At 44.2% G+C, this 17,457-nt stretch overlaps 1 protein-coding gene across 6 annotated transcripts in view; it reads right to left on the bottom strand.

The window, feature by feature from the left end:
• Positions 1-17,457, bottom strand: part of RPIA (ribose 5-phosphate isomerase A) — an 82,500-nt gene that overhangs the window by 47,701 nt on the left and 17,342 nt on the right. For all 6 annotated transcript variants that reach the window (XM_030191037.1, XM_030191034.1, XM_030191032.1 and 3 more), the window contains exons 4-6: positions 15,346-15,401; positions 14,476-14,535; positions 12,137-12,201 (exon numbers count right to left, since the gene is read on the bottom strand). In XM_030191037.1, coding sequence (XP_030046897.1) covers positions 12,137-12,201; positions 14,476-14,535; positions 15,346-15,401 — 181 coding nt within the window. The remainder of the gene's footprint in view (positions 1-12,136; positions 12,202-14,475; positions 14,536-15,345; positions 15,402-17,457) is intronic.

Below are 17,457 nucleotides of genomic sequence, written 5' to 3' on the forward strand. Positions count from 1 at the left end.
GAGAGAGAGAGAGAGAGAGAGAGAGAGAGAGAGAGAGAGAGAGAGAGAGAGAGAGAGGCTAGTAGTCCCTGTGACAGTGGAGGGTCAGTTGCTCCTTATAGGCAGTTAAGAGTGAGAGAGAGTGTGTGCATGTGGTGTTTTTTTTCCTCCCCTCTCATCTCTTCCGTGTCCTTGTGTGTGTGTGTCTGAATACAACGTTTTGTTTTTTTTTATTTCTCAAGTGTAGTGAGAATGTGTATATGTGTGTGTGAGAGACAGAGTCAGAGAAAGTGTATGTGTGTGTGAGAGTGAGTGTGTTGAAGAGAGAGACAGTGAAAGTGTGTGTGTGTCTGTGTGAAAGAGAGACTGTGAGAGTGATTTAAGTGAGAGAGTGAGAGTGTGTATATGTATGTGTGTCTGTGTGTGTTTTTGTGAAAGAGAGTGTGCAAGGCTAGGGTCAAAATGGGAAGACAGCAGCAAAATGTTGCATAGCAGAACACAACCATTTAAGCCATTTCTCAGTTATAGCCAGTTAAGAGAGAGAGAGTGTGTGTACGTGGTAGTTTTTTTCCTCCCCTCTCATCTCCTCCCTGTCCCTTGTGTGTGTGTGTGTTCTAGAGAGAGTGTGAGAGAGGTTAGTTTGGATGCTAGAGATGCAGTGAGAGGCAGCTGTGAGAGGGGGGAGTATTTGAGGGAGTCTGCCACTCTCCTTGTACTTGTTCTGTGTGCCACATGTGATGTTACTGAGGTGCAGCCCATCGTCAACTCCTTGTGAGAAACGTCTCTGACCTGCCTTCTGTGATGTGTGCTGCTGTTGATCGTATCTGTGGTCTCGGGACAGCCTGTCTGCTGACACCATCACCGAGCCTGTCTGCGTCGCTTGAGTGTTGAAAAGCAGCAGCAACAACAATGAAAAAGACCTGCCTCTCTCCTAGCCCGATCGTAGCTACTGTTTAGTGGTTTTTTTTAATTGGTGGCTCGTGCCAGAAGGCAGATTAATGATGGTGTGAGGACGACATTTTCGTGCAGTTGCTAACAGTAAAAATAAAGACGTATGGTGCCCTCGAGATGAATTAAGTGTATTGTTTTGAGATGTCAGTGTTCAGGCTGCATTTTTACCTTTTTGTAGAAATCCCGAGTTTCATCAAAAGGAGATCAGGCAGACAGGCGGTCTCAGCGTCTTGTTCTTGAGGACATACCTTTGACACCTTTGCTGCATCATCAAGCGCTAGTTTTTTTGAGTGTTAGGGAACTTGTTTTAGTTATCTCACATTGGTCGTCTGTGCAGCCGCTCCTCCTCTCCCCTCTGACGTCGATGGCTGCGCTTATCCGGGGTTTTCTCCAGGGGCAGTGACGTAAGGAGAGAGGCTGAGCGGCTGCAGGGACCTGGCAATCTGAGATGGTTCTCAACGGAGGTGCGTTGTATGAGTTGTTTGTTTTCTTGTTGTGTTTATGTACTGGCTGCCGTCGCGGGTGGGGAGGCGGTGGATTGGGGGGGAGGGGTCGGATGATGTGTGGAGGAGGGAAGAGGTAGGGGGCGGGGCTTCGTGATGTAGCGTCGATATTTTTACCTGGGGCAATGGAGGGTGTGTAGCAATTTGTAGTCAGGGGGAGGAGTAGGGAAACACGTGCCTCCCCCTGCCTGGTTCGTTGTTTGTTGGAGGGGGTTGCAGTCCCTTCACTCTCTGTGTTCTGCCCTCGACGTCATGACGTTAGACGCGAGGGCGGGGCATAGAGATGGTGATTTTGAAGGCTTCACCACCATGAAGTTACGAACTGTTTAGGGATGACTTTCAGCAGGTTGTCTTCAGAACGTTGAGGTAGCGTTTTATGTCCAGATGGGGCGTGGCTGGGGGCTTGGCTGAGGGCGGGTCTATGAGTTAGGGTGAGTGGTCCTGATAGCCTAGCCTAAGAAGACTACAGGAGTTCAGTGCTTCACTGCCTTGCAGTGAGCTTCAGAATGTCCGAGGTGGGATTTATTTATATAGATAGGGGAAAGGACCGACACCAGTAGTGCAAATATTCAATTTTTCAAAATTGCACCTCAACGTGGTTCCAGTCTCATTCATCGGTCCTAACAACCCCTGATTTGACAATCTTGTTCATCGGTCCTGAAAACCCCTAATTCAAAATGAGACTGGAAATGCAATGAGATGCAATTTTGAAAACTGAATATTTTTACTACCGGTGTCTGAAGTCCTTTCCCTATCATCTTTTAAAAAAGTGAAAGAGTGAATTTTGAATATAAAAAAGTAAAAAAGTGAACTTTGCATATATTGTAAAGTTAAATTTACACTGTCACCGATTGCCAGACTTTCTATTTGTTTTGGATAGAGATCCCAGAAGTACACAGAGAGCATCTGCTCTTTAAAAAGACTATACACTTTTCTCTGCCTCCTATTCTCTCTGAAACAAGTCAGGTCTGCTGGGAAGATGCTGTGTGAAGTAGAACCCTACTCTCCTTCTAGTGCTGTAATGTGTTACTGCTGTTCACAGAGCAGAGGGAGAATGAGTAATGTATTGGCTCACTAATCCTTTCTCCTACACTTCTTGCCCCACCCCCACCCTTCAAAAGGTAATCTTTTCACCAGTGGTGGGTCATAAATGTTGCACAGAATCACTGAGGACTGTGTAAAATTATATATTTTCTTCTAAATGGAAGGTGGAAGGAAGAACTACATTATTAAAACCATATTTCAAAACTCTTGAGTAGATTCCTTCATAAAGTGGTGCATCATAGACCTGAATACAGAAAAACAGCAGAAACAATGTCCTTGACTGCACAGTGAAAGCCTGCTATCAATGACCAAGTAGAACCTATAACAGTGCTATCTGAACTGCGGCCCTTAGAAACCTCCAGCTCAGAGTGCCAACCTACCTTCCCTTCTAGAGCTGCATTTCTATTTACTAATGTGATATGTTTTAATGCTGATAATAGGGAGAATATTAAAGAAAAATATTTTTTTTTATTTTGTTACACTTGTACCCCACACTTTCCCACTCATAGCAGGTTCAAATACTACAAATCAAACAAAAATCAACCAAAAATATATATAAAACAACGAAACACAAAATCTTTTTAATACCTCTTATGTAATAGAAGACTTAAAGTTCACCGATTATATACCATTAACCTTACTAGGCATAAGTCTCATTAACCAAGTGTTTCATCGTTTTCTGAACAAGAGACAGAAATGATAGCAAAATTAAACCACGTGAGACACACCCCATAATACAGGACCAAAAATCTAAACACCCTACACATCTCAGACATTAAATAAATTGCAGCCAGAATTCTTGCTGGATAGACCAAAAAAAAATTCATTAATATCTGCTAACCCATTCAAGTCATAACTGTGAACCTCTGTGTACACATTTAAAAAAACAGAGATCTAGACCACACATCTAGTCAGCGAAATTAGTCTGTGCAAAATAGAATATGATCAAATTGTTTACCACCACAGAAAAAAACAGACTAATATGTTTTGCAATACCTGTAACCTTTTCATGTTTGTTTCCTAATAAAAGTGAGTGACAGTAGTCCAGTTTACATGCTAGCAAAGAATAAGTAACCATAGCTAAACTTGGTATATTATGATACAAGTGTAATTAACATATTAAACATACCTGACTAAAGTAAAAACTGACTCACTGCTGAGATCTAAGTAGTCATAGACTTCTAATATAGTGCTTCCCTTCACTCCCCTCATATTTCATCTAATTCCTCCCCTGTCCCCTACTTATCCAACGCATGAAGGCAGCAGCAGCCAGCGCTAGTGGTGACAGCAGCAACAGTATCAGCAGTCAGCACATGACCCAGGTATCGGTGTGCACTCACACACTTCAGTACACTGTGTGGGTTTCCAGTCTAACAGGAAGTCCAAAGGTGCTGGTCCTGTGAAAATTACTAGTTCACAAGCTCCATGTTGACTGCCACTACTAGATGTAAGTCCAGAGCAAGCAGAAGCATCTGTGTTTCTGAGACACCCCCCCCCCCCCCACACACACACACTGAAGTGACCCCCATTTGGGGTCCTGATCCATTTTTGGAATCACTAGTTTTAAGAAAAACACCAGTGGTTAATGGTCTATTTGCTGTCAACAACAGCAGAGAGTCTGCCTCTCAGGGTCCATTTTCCCCTCCTTTCAACCACCCAGAATGACACAGCCAGCTGTTCCTCCCTTAACTAGAGCACCGTTACTGCCATGACTAGCCCTTCTAGTGGGTCTACAGCAGCATCAGCAGTACCACAATACAGAATGGGGAGAAGCCAGTGGAAAGCAGCAGCAGTAGCAGCAGCAGCAGCATGTCCTGCCTTGGAAGGGGGGGGGGGGGGGAGGCTGCAGATAACTGCAAAAAATGCTGAACTGCTGCACCACCACCTCCTGTCCCTGTGACCATTGGTGTGCTGGAGCCGGCTCATACCGGGTTATTAAATTTTTTAGCATTTTGCGAGCTGGTTGTTCTGTCATGGCGAGCTGGTTTGCCTCTCCTCCCCTTCGAGCTGCAGGGTCCCAGTGCATATCTGAAGGCAGCCACCCTGGTGGTCTAGTGCAGGGGTAGGCAACTCCGGTCTTCAGGATATCCACAATGAATATGCAGGAGATAGATTTGCAAGCACTGCCTCCATGGTATGCAAATCTATCTCCTGCATATTCATTGTGGAAATACTGAAAACCTGACCTGCCTACGGCTCTCAAGGACCGGAGTTGCCTACCCCTGGTCTAGTGGATTCTTCAGGGCAGGAAAGATCCCCAGTCTTTCCTGCCCGCTGCTGGCGCTGACCCTCCTGCAGCTGCATCGCTCTTTAAAAATGGCTGCCGAGACTTTTGCTGAAGTCGTTTGGGAAGCTTGCCAGGTGCCCTTGGCCTGGATTGGCCGCTGTCGTGGACAGGATGCTGGGCTCGATGGACCCTTGGTCTTTTCCCAGTATGGCATTACTTATGTACTTATGTCTTGCAAGGCCGCCCTTGTAAGTCTCGGCAGCCATTTTAAAGAAGATGCAGAAGGAGGAGGGTCAGTGCTGCTCCTCCTCTCGCCTTTCACGTCACTGCGTGCCTCCGGGGTCTTCCTCCAGGGGCAGTGACATGGAGGCGAGAAAAGGAGCGGCTGCAGAGACTGCATTTTAAGACTCTGGCATTTGCGAATGATTTGTCCTGGGTTTAAAAACATTTATCGCTTTTTTCCTTTTTGTAGCGGCCACTGCTGCTCAACAGGAGAAGCAGCAGCAGCCGGACAGCGTTACCACTGGCAGCTGCGGGTGGCGAGGGGGTTTGATGCGCTGGGGGGGGGGGGGGCTCACACTCACTCACTGTCTCTCACACACTCCCTCTCACACTCTCTCTCTGTCACACACACACACACACACAGTCTCACACACACACAGTCTGTCTCTCTCATTCTCCCTCTGACACACACACTCTCTCTCTCAAACATACACACTCCGAGGAAAACCTTGCTAGTGCTCGTTTCATTTGTGTCAGAAACAGGCCTTTTTTACTAGTTTGTTATAAATCGTAATCAGTGTGTCATTTGGAGGGGCTGGTTATAGGGACACCCTACCCTGTTATTGGTGCAGAGATTTTTTTTATTCTCCTGGTAAAGGGCTTCTAAAACAGACATCATGTTATGAGAATCAGGTGCTCAACGTTCAGAGTTTCTATGTATTTACTTATTTATGGCATTTTATCCCACATTAAACATGAATTAGATTGGAACTTGGGAACATTTAAAATTTTTTTTTCCCGGACAGAGTAATAAATTTCCCTCCCCAGGCTCTCTCCCCGGGTATAGCCAACTCTGCAATTTTGGGGGGGGGGGGGGGGGGGGGGGGGGGCGCAGAGGTGGACCGGGGAGAGAGCCTGTTAAAAATTTACCAGCACACCACTGCCTGTGACCCACACATGTGTTCTGAATTAGAAGCACATGCTGCAGGAGCAGTTTATTCTCTGTTGTGGCATGGCTTTAAAGGCATTGTCACAAGGTGGAGATGGGGCATGAAAGGGCAGGAGTACAGACAAGGGGCATGAAGCACTGGGTGAAGGAAATCAGACTTGAGGAGAGAGACAGGAAAATGGGAAGCTGGAAAGTGGAAGAAGGGTAAATGGGGATCGCGAGATGAAGTGAATCAGACATGGGGGAATGAAAGTTTGGGCAGATAAATTGTAGGAAAGAGGAAGGCAGAGTATAAGAAGCAAGGAAAAAAAAATGTGGGTTAGAGGAAGAAGTAACAAATGAAAACAAAGGGCTAGAAATTAACAGAATTAGGCTAAAAGGAGGCTGAGATGGAGAAATACATGAAAAAATGAAATAGGAAAAAAGACAGAATCTGAAAGATAAGGTTAAAGTTGTAGAGTAGAGGTGTGCAAGGGGACAGGGAAACCTGGGGACAAAATCACTTCTACCACAGGAATGGAAGGGGATGGATTGGAAATAAATGGGAGGGGATGGGGAGCAAATTATGTCCCTGTGCATACCTTGATTCAGAAACATGACACCAAACACCTCTCCTTAAAAACAATTTGAAAGAGGCGCTCACCTTGATGAAAATTTATACATGTTCAAGAATTTTGGAAATGAGGAAGACCACTGATCAACTGGTGAGAACATTCGTCGATTTGTTTCAAGTGTTTTGGCAGGCTATGATCTCAACAGAACTAGTCTCATCTATGTGACTGATAATGCAGCTAATATGAAAGCAGCAATTCCAGATGAGGTCTGGATAGGTTGCGCAAGTCATAAGAAAAATATAAGAGTAGCCATACTGGGTCAGACCACTGGTCCATCCAGCCCAGTATCTTGCTTCCAAAAGTGACCAATCCAGGTCACAAGTACCTTACAGAAACCCAAACAATAGCAACATTCCAAGCTACCAATCCCAGGGCAAGCAGTGACTTCCCCTATGTGTATCTCAATATCATACTCTCTCATGGACCATGTGACAGTCCTGAAAACACCCGGTCCAGGTGATTTACATAGTAAAATAGTAGATGATCGCAGATAAAGACCTGTACGGTCCATCCTGTTTTCCCAAGATAAACTCATAGCATAAGGTATGATGTGAAACTACATAATCATACTTGATCTTGATTTGTCCTTTAATTTGTCGATTTGGCTCAGTACATCTTCCAGATTCATCGATATTTTTCAGTTCTTCCACATCGTCACCCTTGAAAACCATTTCTAGTACAGACAGATGTCTTACATCTTCTTCAGTAAAGAATGAAGCAAAGAATTCATTCAGTCTCTCCACTATGGCCTTGTCCTCCCTGAGTACCCCTTTTGCTCCTTGATGATCTAACGGTCCTACAGATTCCCTGCTTCTGATGTACCCAAAAAAGTTATTATGCATTTTTGCTCCTGTAACAAGATTCTCTTCATATTCTCTTTTAGCCTTCTTTATCAATCTTTGCATCTAACTTGACAGTGGTTATGTTGCTTCTTATTTTCTTCATTTGGATCCTTTTTCCGTTTTTCGAAACATGTTCTTTTGGGTCTAACAGCCTCTCTCACTTCACATTTTAATCATTCTGGCTGTCATTTGCTCTTCTTTCCACATTTATTAATACATGAAATACATCAGATCTGGGCTTCCAAAAAGGTCCTAACCTTTGCGTCTGATCCTTTTAGTCAAACAACTTAGTCAAACAGGAGGCCTCATGCCCTTTAACAATGAGACATGTCAGGGTACATTGACAAGCTCCCAAAAACACACAGCAGTGCCACCTGCATCTTCAAATAACAGAAAGTCAAAGCCCTCCTGGAGGAAGGTCAAAATATAAGGAATGGAAATCCTGAAAAAGAGAAAACCCTCTCTCTCTGCACTACTACACCTACTAATCACTCTATAGCACTACTAGATGTAAGCAGCACTGTACAAAAGAGGAAGTTCCCACTCAACAGAACTTACTATATATTCAAGTTCAGTGGAGGAGTGGCCTAATAGTTAGTGCAGAGGGTTGCAGACCTAGGGAACCAGGTTCAATTCCCTCTGCACCTCCGTGTGACCCTGGGCAAGTCAATTAGCCCTCCACTGCCCCAGGTACAATATATAACTTAGATTGTAAGCCCATTAGGGACAGTGCAAAGTGCCTGTAATAGAAACTGTAAACTGCATAGTTGCCTCAGGGATCACTTGTGGTATATCAAGTGCTATAAATAAGACAAAACAGGACAAAAAAAGAGATTAGGGAGTTTCATTTATTATGGGAACAATTAAAAGATGGGAATTAAATAGGCTCAAACATTCTCCAAATAGGCTCAAACATTCTCCAGTGTAAGCCAAACAGGTGGACCATTTATGTTCCTGGAGCAGGGACATGATCACATCAGTGGAGTAGCCTTTGCAACTCAGCTGAGGCCATTCAAAAGCAAAGCCATAAGACAAAAGGGCAATGGGTAATCTCTGAGCACCATGCCCTGCAAGAAATCTCTCTACTCTGGAAATCTCAGCCCCTCTCCTACTTTGAGCCTTAAGAAGCCTGCAACCCACAGGGCTGGTGGTTGGGAGGTGGGGATAGTGCTGGGCAGACTTATACGGTCTGTGCCCTGAAAAAGACAGGTACAAATCAAGGTAAGGTATACACAAAAAATGGCACATGTGAGTTTATCTTATTGGGCAGACTAGGTGGACCGTGCAGGTCTTTTTCTGCTGTCATTGACTATGTTACATCTGGGCCAATCTGGCACCACTAGAAGAGTCAGGCCTAAATAAGCTACAATCCACTGAAGAACTCAGTCAGCAAGGACCACAGAGGACAGATATATGAACACACTTCACTGCCCACAGCTGCAGCATCGCTGGCCAAGCTGCACTTATGTCTACAGCAGACGAAACAAGCTTTCAAATTCATTCTTATGGCCATAAAGTTCACGGATGGATAGCTCACTGGTCCCTGACAAAAGAGAAGACTTCCACTGACAACTCTGACTCCCTAGAATCATCATCTCTGCTCAGAAAGTCTGTTTATGCATGCTGGTCCCCATCACGTGCACTGCATATAACACCTACAGATGAACCTCAGCCCACCTGATTAGAAGGGCTGCTTCTTGAGCTATCCTTAGTGGCCAGTGCTTTCCTGCACTGTTGTGGCATGGTCAGGGAGATTCTTGACAGCTTTCCCTTGAGCCAAGGGTTTGACAGCATGCAGCACCCAATGAATGGTTCCAGCCTTTAGCCTATTTATCCACCACCTGGCTTCAGACATCATCCATTACCCCTGAGCCACCCAACGCTGACAATGAGCTACCCAAAAGACAAGACTAGCATCTGTAGTTATGACCATCCAACAGGAGGTCTTCAGATGAATCTGCTCTCCTCAAATTCCATGATTCTAGTCACCAAGGGAAGCTGGCAAGGACCTCTGGTGTCCAGTGAATTGTCGTCTCATATGACCAACATTGTCAGCAAGACCGCTGCAGGGGTCTCATAAGTGTTTGAGCTCACAGCACTAAGTAGATTACCGATTCCATTGACTTCACGACCTACAGATAATCCCCAAACCCATAGAGTGCCAGAAGGGCTCTTATTCAATCCTGGATCTTGGGCATATTCTGCTCTGGAAAGAACATCTTCCCCTTCTATCAAACAAGATTTTGTGATGGCAAGAACCTGCTCTTCATAGAATTCACCACCCAACTAAGAGCCTGTAACATTTTAATCACTTGCAATTTGCTTAGTTGGTTCTCCAAGGCTGACTTCACTCTGACAAGCCAATCATCTATATAAGATTGCCTCTCAAAGGGCTGCTGCTGCAATTTTGAGAAGCTGTGTGAAGTTGTACTTGGGCCAAAACAAAATCCCTGAACAGATAACAGCTCCCTATCACTGAGAACTTTCTGGTGCTCTTTTCAAATAGGAATAGGTAGATAAGCCTCTGGGGTCCAGGGACATCAAAGTCAACCTCTCTCACTGCCACAATGATCAACTGTAATGTCTCCATCTTTAAGAATGAGACTCACAAGGTCCTGTTGATGCTTTTCAGATTCTGAATAGGTTGAAAAGATCCTTCCTTCTTTGGAGCAACAAAAATACCTGCCTTTTCTGCATTCTTCACTGGACATGGACACCACCGCACCCAAGTGCAGCAACTTCGCTAATGTGGCTTTCATCACTAATCCCTTGCCATGGACATGACAAGGAGAAACCATAGAAGTGTTGGTGAATGGGCAGGAAAATGCTAGCATGCAGCCCTATCTCACAACACTAAGAATTCACAGGTATGACATGACCAGGGTTCACTCCTTAAGAAACTAGGATGGTTGGCCTCCTATTCACTCATTCAAAAGAGAGGAACCTGTGTTCATTAGCACTTCTGGGGGGCTCTGGAGGACTTAGTCGCCAAGATGGCCCTCTTCCTGTTGAGCCAGAAAAAGACTGATGTGCTGAGGAAGCAAAAAGCACCAGAACTATCACCTCCTGCCTAGGCAACAATGTTACCTCCCAGAATCTCAACTTGCCAGACACAGAACCCACTCTACATTTATCCTCTGGCAACCTCTGAGGTTTAAACTCACCCAGATCCTTCACTAAATTTTCCAAATCTTCTCCAAAAGGATACTAAACCAGATCTAGATGGCTGCATCTGCTGCCCAAGAATCCGTGGAGGCTCAGGAGTAGGTACCGGACTGCCAAGAGACCAACACATTGGCACCTCCTGTACCGAGGGGCAGCGGTCCTCTCAGCACAGACGCTTCTCGGGTGCCGACTCTCTCAAAGCCCCAGTGCATCAAAGGAGAACGATGACGATGCTTCTTAGCCTTCGCTCGACGCCCATCATCGAGACTCCTCGGTACCGAAGAGGAAGACATGGAATCCTCACGTCTCCTCGGGGCCGGGACCGACCTTCTGCATAACAGAAGGCCTCGAGACAGGTGGAGACCCACTCGATGCCTCACTGCTCCCAGTGCGAGTTGGTCTCTCAGCAGCCATTACCTTGCTCCCCGACGACGATGCTCCTGTCAATGTCGATGCCACTGACCTCGGTACCGATGTCAAAGGTCCGGACTGAACCCCAAAACACTTCCCATTGAGCTTCTCGAGGCGCTTGGGTCCGTTTCTTCATACGAAGACACAGACTACAAGCGGCTGGGCTTTGGTCGGGCCCAAGGCACTGGATACACCAAGCGTGGGTATCGGTACCTGAGATGGTCCAGTTGCACAGAGTACAACGTTTGAAGCCGCTGGGTGTCTTCGATGACATGGAAGAAAATACGGCCTCGGCGAAATCAAATGATGCAATTGTGCCAAAAAAGATGGGCACAAAAAGGGAAGAACCTGACCGTGCGGTCCAAACGCTGGCTGCGTCGAAAAAGAAAGCAAACTTTAAAATTGGACAAAAAAATAAGAAAACTACAGGAATACTAGTTTTTTAAAAATATATTCAGGATAAAAAGAAAAGAAAATGAAAGCGAAAAAGAATCGCGAGAGAAATCTTCTTCCTGGGCCTGACGGAGTGAAAACACTGCCGCACCTAACCGCGGAGAAAAAAGAACTAAACAGATACGCTCGTGCAGCGGGCGGGAAGTTGTTCGCGCATGCGCGGTGCGTGCTGCTCGCATGACGGAACTTTCCCGAAAGCCTTTATTTTTGCTTGCAAAATTTTTTTACCAATTCCTGGGCCGCCGTGGACGACGACCCAATTGTGTGAACAAGCAGCCTGCTTCTCCTCGGAGAATCAAGTTTACAACAATGTTCTAGAAGCAAATACTTCACTGAACTCCTGCACAAGACAGATATTTCAGATAGCATTGAAAATTACTGCACATTTTAGAGAAGGACTATGAACAGATATGGAAGTGTATGGAGAAAGGGTTGGTTGTACTATAATTCTATGGGATCGTCTGATTATATATAAGGTGCAAGGAAAATTATTTCAGTACACAGAGAAATTCGACTTGCATCTACGCTGTACACAACTCACTTTCCAAGGAAATAAAAGTAGCTATATATTTAAGAATGCCTACAGACAACATCTCTGGACAGTTATGTTTATTTTATAGACACTATATAGATAAACTTATGTTTTATAAACTCATGACATTATGTTCTAGATGACACCCTTCCCCAGGGGGTTATTACAGCTCAGACATTCTTTCAAGGTCAATAAGCATAACCCAACGTCTCAGTTCTCAAGGAAGGGCAGCAAGTTTACTCACCCTCCACCCTTGATGAGATTCAGATCAGAATCAACTTCATCTGCACCATCGATGGCAACATCCAGCTGCACGTAAAAAGAGAGTGAATGTGAGTGCATATATACATGTAGCCGAGACAGGAGGAAAGCTGTCAGATGGGGTAAATTTTTATGAAGGAGCCATCTACTTTTAGGGACTAAGAACGCATGCAAATGACCTCTTACTAAATAGCACACACAAGTTTCAGGGGACAAACGTTCACTGCAGATGTGCACAGGGCAGAATTTGGACAGTCTGCACTTACACCAATGTTCACGCCAGTCCTCAAACTAGTATGTGTGCTAGTGCATACATGTACATGTTCTTTCACACCTACACTAATATTTTCTGAAGCAGCACATACCTGACTTTATAAAGTCATGCTTACAATGCCGCCTGGTTCTTGCTGATTGGTCCTGAAAAACAGCTCCACATCTACTAATACACAGGAATCTGCTCAGGCAAGTTGTTCAAATTGTGAATGCCCACCATCCTCTCATTGCTAAACATCTTTTCAAATCTATCTATATGAAGCTGCTCCATACCTCTTGATTCTCAAGTATTCTGCTTGTTACAACTTAATTTTTTCTTTCCAAATATGAAAAGAATACAAAAAGGGGTTATGTCCGTCTGTCTGAGGGCATAATAACTGAAAATTTAACAAAAATGGTATGAAACTTGGAATGGATAAACACTGGTAAAGGCCCAAATTTCAAAAATAAGACTGATCAAATCAGGGGTTCCAGGGAAATACCCCCTCCCCAATGCATTTCTGTACGAGAAGCAGTTCCAGTTTCTGCAGCCTAGAAAACTGCACAGAGTTCAGAACAGCAGTTAGGCAACTGCTCCTTTCAAACTGCCTCTGTTCTCTACTCCTCCTCTCCCTCCCCCCCCCCAAAAAAAAACTGCCCCCAATCCATCAATCCTCAAAATGCCCTAACTCCAAAAACTACCCTGAGTTACTGCCTCCCCAAAATAACTCCTCACAATGTTCCCACCACCCCAAACCACTCCCACATAACTGTCCAACACCCCCCAAAATTACCCACTGCAACTGTTCCACCACTCCCAAGCTGCCCTTATCTTTCAAATCTACACCAACTATTCCAACCCTCCCCCCCCATTACCACTTTTCCTCACACCAAGCTCCCTCAAAACTCCTAAAGTGATTCCCCCAGCAACTAAATCCACCCTCAACCATTTACCCACCCCCGCTCTCCAAAACCTACCCTTTCATCCAGAAACAGCCAGCCAGCCACCTTCCCAATTAACAAAACTGCAGCCATCTCCCTTCTCTCAAGTCAAAGTCACATGCAGAGACAGAACAGCTATGCACATACACAGGCAGAGGGATTGGAAAGATTTGCATGAGATATGCTCTGCAAGCATTTACCACTTATAGCAGCGATTCCCAAACCTGGCCTGGGGGTACCCCATGCATATGAGAGAGTTGCATACCAAGGAGGCAATGCATGGAAATCAATCTCATGAATATTCATTATGGATAACCTGAAAACCTGACTAGCTGCGGTTCCCTCAGGCTAGGCTTGGGAATCACTGACTTACAGTGTCTTGCCTTTTTGTGGATGATACCAAAGCCTGCAATAGAATACTACTACTCATCATTTCTATAGCGCTACTAGACGTACGCAGCACTGTACACCTGAACATGAAGAGACAGTCCCTGCTCGACAGAGCATACAATCAATAGATACCCTAGAAAAATGTGGATAACATGAGGAGGAATCTAGAAGCATTAAGAATGGTCTAGAATAGAATGCAGCATTTAAGATTTAATGCTAAAAATCACAGGTCATACATTTGGGCTACAAAAACCTACAGAAGTCATATAGTATTGGGGGGATGAAATACTTCTGGCACAAAGCTGTGTTTTGTTTCCATCTTCTATTTATGCAACCCTGTTTATCCCATGCATTTTGGAATTCCTCACCTTTACAGATAGGCATTCCAGGCATCCACTACCCTCTGTGAAAACGTCACTTTGGCTTATCTACTCTATACCTAATTTGCTTCCTTGTTGCACACTCCTGTCCAGCACCCCCCCCCCCCCCCCACTCCCCGATACCTTTGTCTAGGGATGCCACAGCAGAAAGTATCACTGTAATGACTGAACTAGGTGAGCTCAAAGACAATGCAAAACATGGAAAAGCGCTCATGTACTGCAAAGGAAGACTCTTGGTACTGGATCCCAGCAAAACACTATTCTTTGGTAAGAACAGAAAACTGAAGTATAATTTTGGGAAGGTCATTGTTTTGGTTATCTACTCTGCAACAAGAAAAAAAAAAGTAATTCTTCTAACCTCAGGATGTCTGTCTAAGTCAGTGAGAGTCAATCCATTCTGCAAGATTAGCTGACGTGCCTACAAAACAATGTTTAAGACAAAAATTAGAAATAGCACCATTATAATTTAAACTCCCCTTTACTGTATGCAGGATTTTACAACAGTAGCAGGTTTCTACATTTGGCAGTCCGGTCCAAACTGGAAAAAGTAATTTTTCACTCACTACAAAATTACATTATGGAATTTGTTGCTGGAAGATGTGGTCAGCATACGTGTTTAAAAAGAAATTTAGACAAGTTCCTGGAGCAAATATCCATAAACCGTTATCAGCTGTGTAGGCTCATCTCTGAATATGTGAAATTAGAATGAGTCTACTCCTTGGAATCCTAACAGATACTTGTGTCCTGGACTGATCACTATCAAAGGCACAATACTAAGCCCAATGAACATTTAGCACAAACTAATATGGCACATCTTATATTCTTATAGTGGCACAATCTAGAAGTTAATTATATTACACATGGCTCTGTCTTTCCTGACTGGCACATGTCTGCTGGGCCCCATAGAATGAGGAAAAATACAAGTTTGAGAATGGAAAAGGAAAAAAAAAAGTGGGGGAGAAAAGAGTAGACTGAACAACAAAAAAAGGGGTACAATATAGCCGAGGACTGGGCAGATAGCAACACTGCACATTCTACTTGATCTCAAACTCTAACCTCACTCCTCCACACTTAAGCATCTGTACATAGACTCATATTTTCTTCAATTACAATATGTTTTTTGATCCCACCACATAAAAGGGTTCAAAGCTTTGCACCCAACTACTGCAAGTGTGCCTCCAAGGGCAGAAAGTAGCTGGGGTCATAAGGGGGACAGGGGAACTCATACCTGAAACGATGTAGGAACACACACCACATTCAGATTTTCCTGCTTTACTCGTTCAGCTGTAAAAGAAATATACACCCCACAAAAGCACATCTAACAAAGAATAATACAACACAGTGCTCGCAAATATTTCTGTTCAAAGAATGTGCTGAAACAATCTCAAAATGTTGCTTTATGGCTTTTGCATTTCCCATAGACCAATTGACAAGTTTAGCTCACAGTATTAGGACCTTAATGTATGCAGTACTTCATGGAAACCACCACACAGAATATGGAAAACAATACAGCTTTTTCAAATTTCACTCAGAATTCATCAAAGGCTAGGGACACTGACAGCATGGAAATACATTTTTAATAGCAATGGGTTCTGAAACAAAATTCAGGGAGAGTATTCCAATTTAGTCTTTGAAAACCTCCAGCAGGTCTGGGTTTTACAGAGATCAGAGACAAGCAAAATGTACCCAATTCTAACACTATAAAAATATAGATACTTCATCATGGAAATCTTGAAAACCAAGTTGCTGGAAATTCTTCAGAAGCAGTCCTACAAGTCCTATCATACGGCAGTGTGGGGTTATCGGAACTGTTCAAAGCTTTTAATATATTTGTTCCTTCATCTTCAGCAGAATTCAAGGCGGCGCACAAAGAACAAAATCCACGAGATGTGGAAGGACAGTGGTCCAGGCTGAAAGGAGCTATAAATAGGGCCACAAACCTTTATGTAAGGAGAGTAAATAAAAGGAAACAGATATGGTTCTCCAAGCAAGTGGCTAAGAAAATAAAGGCTAAAGAGTTGGCGTTCCTGAAATACAGAAAAACTCAAAAAGAAAAAACACGGAGAGGAATACCGGATGAAACTGAAAGACGCCAAGAGAGAGATATGTCTGGCGAAAGCACAAGCAGAAGAACAAATGGCTAGAAAGGTAAGGAGGGGTGACATAAATTTCTTCAGGTATATTAGTGAAAGGAGGAAGACTAAAAAGGGAATTGTGAGACTGATGCTGCGAACCGCTATTTAGAAAATGATGAAGAAAAAGCAAATTTGCTAAACAGATACTTTTGTTCTGTTTCCACAGAAGAAAATCCTGGAGAAGGACCGCGATTGACTGACAAAAGTACATATGAGAATGGAGTGGATATAGCACCGTTCATGGAAGAGTGTGTGTATGAAGAATTAAAAAATCTAAAGGTGGACAAAGCCATGGGACCGGACGGGATCCACCCCAGGGAAGAAGCTGGAAAATACAGGCCAGCAAGCCTCACTTCGGTTACTGGAAAAGTAATGGAAGCAATGCTGAAAGGAAAGAATAGTGAATTTCCTGGAAGCCAATAAGTTGCAAGATCCGAGTCAACATGGTTTTTACCAAAGGTAAATCATGCCAAACGAATCTCATTGAATTCTTTGATTGGGTGACCGGAGAATTGAATCATAGACGTGCTGTAGATGTAATCTACTTAGATTTCAGCAATGCTTTTTTACACGGTTCCCCACAGGAGGCTCTTGACTAAACTAGACAGGCTGAAGATAGGACCCGAAGTGGTGAACTGGATTAGGAACTGGTTGACGGACAGACGCCAGAGGGTGGTGGTAAATGGAATTTGATCGGATGAGGGAAAGGTGAGCAGTGGAGTGCCTCAGGGATCAGTGCTGGGGCTGATTCTGTTCAATATATTTGTGAGTGACATTGCCGAAGGGTTAGAAGGTAAAGTTTGCCTTTTTGCGGACGATACTAAGATTTGCAACAGAGTGGACACCCGGGAGGGAGTGGAAAACATGAAAAAGGATCTGTGGAAACTAGAAGAATGGTCTAAGGTTTGTCAATTAAAATTCAATGCAAAGAAATGCAAAGTGATGCACTTAGGGAGTAGAAATCCACGGGAGACGTATGTATTAGGCGGTGAGAGTCTGATATGTACGGACTGGGAGAGGGATCTTGGGGTGATAGTATCTGAGGATCTGAAGGCGACGAAACAGTGTGACAAGGCGGTGGCCATAGCTAGAAGGTTGCTGGGCTGTATAGAGAGAGGTGTGACCAGCAGGAGAAGGGAGGTGTTGATGCCCCTGTATAGGTCGTTGGTGAGGCCCCGCATGGAGTATAGTGTTCAGTTCTGGAG

Source organism: Microcaecilia unicolor, chromosome 2 (assembly GCF_901765095.1).
Source record: "Microcaecilia unicolor chromosome 2, aMicUni1.1, whole genome shotgun sequence".
NCBI lineage: Eukaryota > Metazoa > Chordata > Amphibia > Gymnophiona > Siphonopidae > Microcaecilia > Microcaecilia unicolor.